We start from the raw sequence: 12,500 nt of genomic DNA, 5'->3' as shown, positions 1-12,500 counted from the left end.
AGCATCAAGTCCAGAACCAGCCGGTTCCGAGAGAGTTTCATCCCCCAGGTCTTCAGGCTGCTGAACATCCAGTAGTGGCCAGTGGCCTGTCACTCACACTTACACATCTCACCCGAATCACCATCATCATGGTCTCTACAGACAATCCACACCACTCCCTCGCTCTGCACTTTATCTTCTAGAACTGTAACTATGCAGCTCACTGCACTGTCCACCACCACAGACCTTTCATCCCACTCACCTCCATACTGGCTCATGTATAGTACAATACATCCTGGACATCGTAGCATCTTCAACTGATCACACCCTGTTTTATGTGACAGGTGGACACGTTTGTGTTTTTCTATCGGTTCTTCTCTTTCCTTTATTTTTTTGTGCTATATCCTGCTGCAGATGATCTACATTTCTTCTTAAGACATATTTACCAGTGGATGTGTTCCATCTGCGGAATGTGACCGTGTCCCACCAATGAGAAGCAGAAGGCAGGACTTCTGCTTTATAAGCGGAACACTTGTGGTACTCAGGGGGCGGGGCATGGTGTTGGCCTGGGGCATGTTATGGAGTCACACTTAAGGCATTTTATGAGAGATTCAGATTATGTTAGAATGCTACTGCTGTTATGGTGTTGATATGGGGCTGCCATTATGATAGCAGTCGTTACATTGTACATTTCCATTCACATGTTGTACACTTGAACAGAGTAAATATTTTATCCTCTCTATATGGAAATATAAATGCCTATATTATAATGCAAATATGTATCTGTATATTTCATAGCTTATATATTTATCGGTTGCACTTGGAAACAGTGAAATAGGGTGCATGTTAATGTGCATATAATTCACACCTGTGTTAAGGTGACTTGACAATAAAAGTGATTTGTTTTGCTTTGCTTTGATTTGATGGACTAATCTGGATTTTACAGGTGCCATGAGAACTCTACCTACAGGAAAGCATAGTGAACAGTAAACAGTAAACAGTAAAGTCTGGCGGATGTTTTTCAGGGTAAAGGTTAGACCCCTTAGTTCCAGTGAAGGGTAATATTAATGCTACATGTTTTGAACTTTGTGCTCGTTTGTGCTGCACATAGGAAGGCCCATAAAGACTAACCTTAAACCTAGTCCATAAAGACTAACCCTATCCCTAACCCTGTGCAAAATGTGAAGCCCATAAAGACATACCCTAACCACAACCCTCACCCTAACCTTTTTTTTTTTTGCACTAAATAAATGTATGAAACACACTATATTATATTAGTGTTATAGTGTTATTATATTATATTAGTGTTATAGTGTTATATTAGTGTTAGTATATTATATTATATTATATTACTCACTCTTTAACTAGCAAAACTAGAATTTTACATTCACAAGTGAAAATACACTTTCCTGTTTTAATATTAACTAGTTCAAAAGGTATGTCACAGCAATTATTTGTATTTATACAGTTATTTTAAAGAAAATCTAAATAAATAAAAAACTACATTAAACTTAAGAGGCAACAGTACATTCAATGTCATGGTTTCCTCTTCCTAGCGTCATGGTTCCCCGGCGATGCCTTCGTGTGTTTCTCAGATGTCACAGTATGTATTGTATATATAATATAACGTGCTATTTCATCTAGGCGGCACATCTTGCTGTAGCCTTTTCAGTTATATGTGCAAACACACCCTAGCAACAGAAGAACTATCCCAGAAACTATCCCAGATACCCACAGAATAGCAAATAGGGAGGATGATTTATCAAAATGACCACCAGTTCAGTAGCCAGATAGCTTTCCTAATTTGACTGAGAAACCAAGCATTTACACTAAAAAGAAACTGTGCCTATAAGCAGCCTGATGCATACAACTGTGTGTCTGTAGTCATGTACAAATGTTAGATATTGTACATACAGAATTGTGTGTCTTTAAGTCACATGTTCTATCCATATGTTACTTCTATGAGCCACGTGGCTATAATAGCAAACAAACACACGCTGGAGCACGTGTTAGCACATAAACTGAGCTGAACATTTAAATACCAACAAGTAACATTATTCATTATTATGCCTCCATAAATGCAAGCTTGTAGATAGTATAGCTAACAAAGCTAATGCTAATGCTAGCAGTTAGATGTTAATATGCTAACATCAACTAGCTATAAAATTAACATCAAGCTAGTTAAGTGAGCATCAACTATTGTCCTAGCATAATGAAAGGTAAAGTCAAGAATGACATCTTAAATGAACGTACTCTTTGGTGCACACAAACACAGCCATTAAAGGCGATCGTAGGTAGCACCAGACGACTCCAGTCGGGATCAGCTCTTCCTCCAGCAGATCTGCCTAAAGGCTGTTACACACCCAATGTGATGCAAAAAAACAACGTGAAAAGGCAAAATAATATTTATATAAATACATTCTTCCCAGAAGAGTGGAGGCTGTAACTGATACAAAGGGTGGAGGGGGGGCAACTCCACATTAATGTCCATGGGCTCGTGTAAGTGTGATGGACAGGTGTCCACATAATCTTGACCATACAGTGTGATGGACGAGTGCCACATACTCTTGGCTATATAGTGTTTATGCCATTAAGGTAAATGCCTGGTTACCACAGAATTTAGGTTAATAACACATATAGTATTCAGTACTTGATATTCCTCAGCTGTACTCTCTCAGGAAAATTGCCTAGAATGCCAGATTCCTGCTATGAAATATCTGCTGTCCTCTTGAGTCATTGACTCCTGGGCTAAGCGCAGAAGGCATGGTCTATGGCCTGACTTAGTGTGAATCCAGGCTGGCAATCAGACACTCGTCTAATACCAGACAGACAGGAGACTAGACCATACTGCAGAGAAATAAGGGACAGAAATGCACAGTTCAATACCAAGAGATCAAAGCAAAGAGACAGGCAATGAAGCACTAAAGGGGAAAAGGAAGAGAGTGAGTGAAACTGGGACATACACTCACACACACACACACCCAAAGTGAAGAGAGTTCACACATGCGGCCTAAATTCCACAGACAACAGTCACAACAACCCAAGGAAAAATGACAAATCCAGTTCAACCAGTAAGTCATAAATACTGGGTTAAGACATAAGGGTGCAGCCCCAAAGGTTAAGCATAGGTGTGGGTGCAAGGGTAGGTTATGTTGTGTGTTCAGGTTAGGGACAGGGGTAGGTGTACGTGGAGGGGTAGGATATGTAGGGTGTTTAGGTTAGGGGTAGGGGTATGTAGAGGGCTAGGTTATGTGGTGTGTTTAGGTTAGGGGTAGGGGTAGGTGGAGGGGTAGGTTACGTAGGGTGTTTAGGTTAGGGGTAGGGGTAGTTGGAGGGGTAGGTTATTTGGTGTGTTTAGGTTGGGGTAGGGGTAGTTAGAGGGGTAGGTTATGTGGTGTTTGTGTGGTGGCTTTAATTTTCAAAGGACAGTGCAGGTGAGTCAAAAAACAGGCGAAGGTCAGTAACAAAACAGAAGTCAATCCAAAGAAACAAATAAAATAATGGGATAAACCAGTCAGAAAGGCATAAGGCCAACACAAAGCCAAAACAGGTACAATTGCTCCGAAACAAAACACAGGGCAAAAGGAGACTTTTCAAAGACAAAGAGGAAGGGAATATTTATAGGGAAAGATATGGGGGATAAATAGACACAAGTGAAACTAATAAGGAGGGGTTAGGGAATGAGCAGGGGCATTATGGGGAATGTATTTTGCAGGAGGCTGGTCTGAGACAGAAGTTGTGACATTTTAAAGTGAGTTGCTGTTTCTTAGTCGCTCTCTGTCTATGTGTGTGTGTGTGTGTGTGTGTGTGGGTGTATACAGCGTCTGTGAGCCGATCCTATAGGTGATGTGTTTATATTAAGGTTATATGGTTAGATATGGTTATATTAAGGTTATATTGTTATATATGGTTATATTAAGGTTAGGACTAGGCACATGAGTAGGTTATGAGTAGGTTTAGAGTAGGATATATGCACTGTTCTTAACCCTACTCCTGGAAAACTCATTTATTTAACATTTGCATTTCATCCCGGCTTATGCATTACTGACTCACCCCGTGAGGTAATGGCAAAATTTAGGTAATGACTGTTACAACAGGCAAAGCATAAAACAATGCTGTATATAAATGCTCTATGCCCATTCCCAGATGAACACTCTTCAGTTCTTATTCTAGATTTGTATCCATTCAAAAAATAGAAGAAATGTGACATTAGGGTACGCTAGCAGAACACATTAGCAGCATGCTAACAGTGAAGCTTTCTTTCTCCCTGTCTGAAGATCCAGATGCTATTGTGACAGATAGGAAATCATCTTAGAGATGAATCCATTACGCCCTTGACATGAAGTGAATGACTGATTGATGAATCCACCTTCTAGAAGATAAGACTTTTTTTTCCAGAGTCTGGCTACCACACTCTTCCTCTATTACACACACACACACACACACACATGCATTCAGCATCTGACGTAGCATATGGAAAATTCCACCGATGAGAAGAAAAAAAAAACGAGGAAAAAAACTTCGTCAGTGTCATGGAGGAGGCTACACACTACTATACTACTACACATTACTACACTACAACACTACTACACACTACTACACAGTACTATACTACTACACACTACTATACTACTACACAGTAATATACTACTACACAGTACTACACTACTACACACTACTTTACTACTACACACTACTATACTACTACACATTACTACACTACAACACTACTACACACTACTACACTCCAACACTACTACACACTACTACACTACTACACAGTACTACACAGTACTATACTACTACACAGTACTACACTACTACGCACTCCAACACTACTACACACTACTACACTACTACACACTACTATACTACTACACACTACTATACTACTACACATTACTACACTACAACACTACTACACACTACTACAAACTACTACACTCCAACACTACTACACACTACTACACAGTACTACAACACTACTACACTATTACGCAACTACACTACTATGCACTACTACACTATTACACACTATGCTGCTACACACTACTACATACTACTACTACACATTACTACACTATTACTCTGCTACATACTATTACACACTATTACACTGCTACACTATACTGCTACAAACTCATTTTTGTGGCGGGCAATATCTACAGGGTTAGGGTTACCCTAACTAGAACCCTATCTCCAGAGTTACACTAACTATCCCCAATCTACAGAGTTACCCTAACTACAACCCTATCTCCAGAGTTACACTAACTATCCCCAATCTACAGAGTTACCCTAACTACAACCCTATCTATAGAGTTTCCCTAACTGCAACCCTATCTAGTTACCCTAACTACCACCCTATCTACAGAACGGCAAACTGAAGCTTCAAACTAAAGCACATCACATCTTACTATTCAGGTGTTTAAGTTCGTTTACTGAAACAATAATAAATATCTGACAACAAATACTGCGATTTTCTGTGATTACATGCCTACACCACATGATGAGGGCCTGTAGGCAGAGAAACACTTGGATGGCAAAACCTCAAACCTCTCAACATTTTCCATCTTACCTGCCACCTTCTTCCTTAAGCTTTCTGGCGGCCTGCTTGGAGCGGTTGATCTGTACATCTAGCATTTGTAAATAGTCTTTAGCAGAGAGCTCATCGGGCGGAGGGGGCCGTGTAGGAGGGTCTGGGGACGCGGCTTCGGCACCCGGCGGTGAGGGGGAGGGTGAAGGCAACTCCAGGACCACGCAGGCATCTGGCGATTCCAAAGACAGTCCGTTAAAGAGAGACGGTTTCTCCAGCTGCACGGGGATGTTAAGACTATGCCGCAGGAAAATACAGTCATTGCTGAAGAGCTTGTTTGCTCTCTTGATCTGTTCCATCTGGGGGGGGGCACACAAACACATGGGACTTACTACACCACTGCAGACAGATTTAGGTGTTTTGACTCAGTAAGGCCAGATTTACTGTGGCCTAGACAAGTGGCAAAATTTTGTGTTTCCTCTGTGCTTTAATACGCCTGCTTATGTAGCCAGAAGTGTCATAGCTCTAATATCCTGAGTCACGTGTGGAACACAAGAAACGGAAAACTGCCGAGCTGTGTCCCGGAGCAGTTAATTTTTACGGATGCAGACAGAGGGGCTGGACAGGTCCAGATTGACAGCCAGTCCCGAACGTTTCATTGCTACACCCCAGTTCACATTCTATGTTAAAATACAGTCTCCTGAAGAGAAACCTTACTGGTTCGTCCTATACGTTTCATGACGTGTTCAGATGTGTTTTTGTTCCATGCACGATGAGCTAGAAACACAGGACATTCGCTCTCTGGACCAAAAACACTCTCTCATGGAGCATTACTGCAAATTAGGCATATAAAATGCTTACAGCTGCCAAAAAAAATCATTGCGGACATTAAGGACAGAACGTGACGTAAAATCTTAACAGCTGACTAGCCTGCAGCGACAATGTTGCAGGAGCTAATTTAACAGGCGACATGCAAATATTTGCATGTGATAGCCAAGAACACAGACGTCACCAGACATAAATCTGTACAGTGCAATACACGAGTTCCTTTTGTGTGTTTGAATTAAACTAGGGGAGGGTCTTACCGTGACACCATATTTGAGGGCTATTCCTTGCAGGGTATCGCCGTCCGCTACCCGATGCTCAATGTACTTCTCCCCTATAGTTGCCGTAACGCTGGCGGTACTTCCATAGGAGCGGGTCTTGGTTCGTGCCAAGCTCTGTGACAGTTCACTCTCTGACTCCGAACCAGACCGGGATCTCGGAAACAACGGCTGTCCAAACCGTCCGCCTCCGTCCCTAAGAGACAGGACTGGGGAGAACTCCGCCATCTTTTTTTTTCTGTAAATCTACACTGTTGTAGTATATCACATTCAGCTGAGTACTACTGGTGTTCTGCGAAGATGCATGGCTCATGCGTCACGCTTCAGCAAATTTCAGCTCCATAACACCGAGGAAATTGCTCGGATAAACAATTCCGGGACCAATTGTACTAGCTGTCTCTCTGTGTGTGTGTGTGTGTGTGTGTGTGTGTGTGTGTGTGTGTGTGTGTGTGTGTGTGTGTGTGTGTGTGTGTGTGTGTGTGTGTGTGTGTGTGTGTGTGTGTGTGTGTGGCGCTGTGAACACGATGAAACACGATACGGGCGTAGAAGAGATGGGTATATTGACACTCCCAGGAATCTGCCGCTTTGGCAGCATGCAGAGGGTTCGCTTGGGAACTTTTTGGAACTGTAAGCGTGAATGTAGACGCTGTCAAAATATGGATAATTAAAACCACGTTATTACAGCAAGTGTGTATGAATATTTACTTAAGGCAGGCTAACTTAAACGAGTTCAACAAAATTAGAGACTCTTTGCAGTGGTATTTGAAAAAGGCTTTTAAAAGTAGGGCATATTGTGTTAGAGCAGAAAAGAGAGATTATAGAGCAGTAACTATATCATGTAATATCCCAGGTCACATGCCAGTCTCCCGCTAAGACTCCGTCGTCTCTCTTTGGAATTCCAGTGTGGAATTTCATTATCAGGCAAGACGCCTCACGAGGATCACGAGCACACACATTCCATAATGAACAGCTCCAGTCAAGAGTAGAATACTGCTATAACCTATTAAAATTATTTTTAAAGTTTTCACCAATACTAAATTTAAGCTCCTAATAAATTCTACAAAAGGGGAAACTGATTAATATTCAAATGTAATTAAGGTAGTGTTATTTACCTTTTTAATGTTATAAGCATTTTATAATTTGATTCATTTTCCAGCATAATGAAAGGCAACCTTACTCTGCGTAAATCATGGTCTACATGAGACAAAATTGTTCTCATTTGTAAGCAGTTTCCCATAAACGATGTTCAAATGGTAAACACACCCCACACACACTCATGCTTACACACTTCCCTTTGTAGATAAAAAGGAAACAGTTGTGCGCATGTTTCCATATCATCTGCCGCATGGTTACAGCGCCATGGTAACTGGTGCTTTAGAGGAGGAACAGATGTGAGCAGGCCAGAAGACTGGAGGGATCAGGCGAAACTCAGCACTGTTAGTTTTGGTAGACATTGGTAGCAGCACAGTACCATTTTCCCTGGCCAAAATTACACAATTCAAATCAGCCAATTTTCAAGGATTTAAAAATCGAAGAAAGTGTGTTTGAGGAACTGAAACACTAAACGGTGCTAAACGGTGAGTCCAGATGCCAGTCAGGATTAACAGACCATCAAACTGATCAGGGCTATATTGCCAAAAATACGGAAAACAACCACATAGCATTTAGGCTCGCTGTACAGCAACAAAAACATTTTGTCTTCGCTGCCCCACTTCTCGTGAAGGGTACTGTGCACGAAGGCCTGCAAAATTTTACAAGCGTGATGTGACGCTCACAGTGAATGCGCAGTGAAACCAGAACGAATAGTGCAGGCAGGTGCGGTTAACGTCACCCACCGTAACCCGAGAAAGACGCTGTGGAGTCTGCTATTGTCCGCTAAAACGCGTAACCGCGCTACCGAGACCGGCGCTCCAGCCCGGGGAGGAATCGGTATAGAATCTTGTTTTATTTATCTGCTACCTCCTGACGAATGTGTCCGCAATGTTTTGCGATGAGCGTGTGTGACATTTGCTATGGATATCAGCTCATTAATACACACATACACGTAAGACGGAAAGGGGAAAGGCTATGAACGTGCAGTAATGCACATTTGAGATAGACAGGTTTTGATCCAGGGAAATGACATTCATTGCCGTCATTACGAGGTCAGGAGTGCGACTGTCAAAGCAGGTGCTTGTTATATCGCAGGAAAAAAATGTCATGGTCGTACTGCATAGATGACACGTTATTTTTTATCCGAAATATGATTTGTGTGTAATTCTGTATGGTAATATGTATGTAAATATAGGGTCACGAAATACATTGAATTTAAAGTTCTTTATGGGTTTGAAAAGGAAGTACCCTTCACACAATAAGCCTGTCAACCGAGCCCAAATCGAATACAGCTGTTTGCACAGAGAAAATCACCTGTCCAAAGGTGAATGCCTATTCATAACATCGTTCATTTTCCACTCCAATTTCCACTGTTTTTTAAATTAATGCCTTCCTGGTACCTTTGCTGTCGTATTTTACGATGGTGATCACTTTAACAGGGGAACGCTTCAGTGATTAAGAGCATGCGGTTATTTTCATCACACTGCTGGACGCGACATAGGAGACTGCAATTACCTGTTAGATGTATTTTGTTTCTATTGTTTGTTTGTTTTTGAGAGATTCTTGAAAAAAAAATTCAAGTTATACCTGTCAGATACTAAACTCATAGTCACCTGGTCTTATGTCTTACATTCATTGTTGGCTAAAAATATATGAATTCATCAAGTAATTAAAAAAAAAAATCAAAGGATGACAACAATAACAACAAGTTTTATTTACACAGAGCCTTTCTCTGACTAAATGTTTCTTCAGATAAACAATTGAACAGATACAGAGCAAAAGTCGTAAGATACGTGATACGCATATAACTAGGGACAGACCAAAATAAGACAATTAGTGTACAGGGAAAATAGTTTGTTCATACACACATTGTGAGTGTGAACAGGGAAGTAACGAAGATACCACTAGGTAAAAATCCATTTTTATTTTTTATTTAAACATTTAAATGTAATGTAGACATTGGGGATGAATTCCAGTGTTTGGTTCATTAGACTTAGGAATGAGGGGACAGACAGTGGACTGGATAAAGAGGCCCTGGGCATGGATGCACTAATGTAATAACTCAGTGAAGTATTGAGCTGCAAGTCCATGAAGAGCTTTATAAATTGTGAAAAGCTTCTTTTTTTTTTTTTTTTTTTTTCACTGAATCTAGAAAATAACAGGTAGAGAGTGTAGTTTATGGAGGATTAGAGTGGTGTGATCTGAATCCAGAATTATAAAAGTGTTGCAACACAAAGACCAATATTAAATGGGTAAAGTAAGTGCCACACTGAACATTCTCTCATTTAAGATGTTCTGATATGATTCTTTTGATACATGGGGCCCTGAACATTTCAAGAGAGTGAGGACTGAGTTTTTGGCTTATTGTTATCTAGTGAAGGTTGTTTATGTAGGCCAATAAAGAGTATTGCAATGACATAAACGTGAGGTGATGGATGTGGCTACTAGAGTCTCAGCATCTTTGGTGTTGATGATCGGCCAAAAGCATGAAATGTTATGGAGATCCCAAAAGGATTCCACCAAAATTGTGGACAACATGGGAGGGTTGTAGAATAACCCAAATATATAAATTTGCAAATCATGTATACAGCATGTATACGGTTGATATGTGATTTGGAGAGCAACGTGTTAAGATTCCGGACTTTTCAGTGTTTGTTTAATTTTGTAAAACTGGAATTAATTCAGAGGTTTTATGTCATGGTTACGTTCAGTTAAGGACAGAATGGTGAACGTGAAATGAATGGTTATTCCACAACCAGTTAACCCTAACCCCTAACCCGAAACCCTGAATCCCTAACCACAAAACCCTAACCCAAAACCCCAAGCCCTTAACCCCTAACCCTTACCTCCAACATCTATCCCCAAACCCCTAAATCTAACTCTGCTTTGAAGGTTCTGGGCCCATAGCTACAGGATACACAAACTCATTTAACCATTTTCTCATTAATGGCACTATAAACAGTTAAAAAAAAAAAAATTAATGTTCAAAATATTAAAGGACACCTTTAAAATTAAAATTCAAAATGACAAGGGCTCTCTGCTTATATCTGATGATCAAGGTGCTTGTGCATCATGCACAATACTGTTGCTGGAATTTTTACAAACACCTGTGGCACTACTAGATTTAGTGGTTTACCCTCCCAACAGCAGTCCAGTGCTCAGAAACTGACTGCTAATGATGAGCCATTGGACGTCTACAGATGGTCAACATACTATAACTGCACATCTGCATGTACCTAAAAAAGTGGAGGTGAGTATTAATTAGGCAGAACCTTTCAAATACTTATGATGAATGGGCAGTGTGATGAGGCCCATCCATGTGGATGTCTCTTGTCTCTGATGTGAATATGAAGGTCAGTTCTCTTTATTATGACTGTGAGGCAAGGCAGGAACAAATAAAATTAGTGCTGGATAATGAGGCCACCTAACACATGTACTTAGGCCTTTTTATTACAATGCACACAGACTGAAATAGAGGAGGAAAGGTGAAACGAGCAGTCAGGAGTGAAGATAGAGATTGAAAACAGACCCAAACTGAGAGAGAGAGAAAGGGAAAGATGATGGTGAGATGATAGAGAAGAGCTGTATCACTCTTTTGTTCCAGAGGCTGGTATCCTCCATCCATTCTCCCCCAAAGACCAACACTCCCACCCCCAGTCATCACCTCACTATGATGTAGTTTGTGTTCAGTACCACAGTGAGCATCCCTGTTTGTGTTCAGTACTACAATGCACAGCCCTGTTTGTGTTCAGTACTGCCAGTGCACATCCATGTTTTCTCATATCACCTATGGAAATGGTGCCTTTCACACCCCAACAGAATGTCTTGTACAGTGCAGTTACAAATTAGGACCACATCATATAATATAATCAATATAACTTCACAGATAACATGTGGATATTTATGCTTAGTTAATACTTATATATTTATGATTATTATGTTTTAATTTTTTAGTTATAAATAGGATTTTAACAGTTAAAAGACTCTCAAGGATCCAATTAGTGTAAACATGAATAGTCCTAGCTAACTCCTAATTTGTTCCAACCCCAAAATAATTAGACTTATAGTGACCCTTGCAGGTTTATCTTAAATACTACAGGCTACTTCTCCTACCAGACTGTAGATGGCGATCATGCATTTAAGTAATATGGAAGCGGAAGAGCAACCCCAAGGTTCTTCTTCCTTAGTCATCATTTTCAGGTAAAGATCATTTAGGAATAAATGCACATGAAATCTAGTGGTATCTGTATCATATTATTTAAGAATCTAGAAGTTAACAAGCAGACCTACAAGTAGACCTATTTTTCATGTCTACTATGGACTATTTTAAGTCTCCTTTGTATTTTTGGTGTATTTTGTCATATCCACAATGACAAAAGATGAATGAGAGCTTAAAAAAAATTTAATTAAGAGTCATTCTCTGTTTGACATGTTTCCTACCGATTGGAAGCAGATATTTTATTGCGACAAAAAGCTCAAAATAAAATACACATACCTTGTTTTATTCACGTGCTTGCTTACTATTGTCAAATGTGTTCATCAAACACACACAGAACTCACATGGCTTCCAGCACATCCTGCTGGGTAATCTTATTATCTGTTGTAGGAAACTGCTCTGTAACAACACATACATACCACATACCAGGACCATCCAGCAGGTCTACCTGGACTGTCCTAAATAATGACGGTCATTTGTCCCAGTGCACCACCGGATTTGATAGCCAGTGTTTCCACAGGCCCGATGTTCCGTGCTGAGCAGTCTCTGGAGGTAAGCAGAGGCCTGTACTGAGTTC

The 12,500-nt window shown here is 40.5% G+C and overlaps 1 protein-coding gene across 5 annotated transcripts in view; it reads right to left on the bottom strand.

The window, feature by feature from the left end:
* The window catches only part of lysmd2 (LysM, putative peptidoglycan-binding, domain containing 2), a 17,981-nt gene extending 10,889 nt beyond the window's left edge, over positions 1–7,092 (bottom strand). For 2 of the 5 annotated variants that reach the window (XR_003410396.3, XR_003410397.3), the window contains exons 1-3: positions 6,598–7,092; positions 5,555–5,871; positions 2,233–2,331 (exon numbers count right to left, since the gene is read on the bottom strand). Coding sequence is in view for 3 of the 5 variants with exons in the window: in XM_027006676.3 (XP_026862477.2) it covers positions 5,555–5,871; positions 6,598–6,843 (563 nt within the window). In the remaining 2 variants the exon portion in view is untranslated. The remainder of the gene's footprint in view (positions 1–2,232; positions 2,332–5,554; positions 5,872–6,597) is intronic. The other 3 variants (XM_027006676.3, XM_027006675.3, XM_027006674.3) reach the window with 3 other exon arrangements.
* Positions 7,093–12,500: the final 5,408 nt, after the last annotated feature.

The sequence above is a fragment of the Electrophorus electricus genome, chromosome 6 (assembly GCF_041902795.1).
Source record: "Electrophorus electricus isolate QZ-2024a chromosome 6, ASM4190279v1, whole genome shotgun sequence".
NCBI classification, from domain to species: domain Eukaryota; kingdom Metazoa; phylum Chordata; class Actinopteri; order Gymnotiformes; family Gymnotidae; genus Electrophorus; species Electrophorus electricus.
Note: the sequence above shows the minus strand (reverse complement) of the source record. Positions and strands in the feature narration are given on the sequence as shown.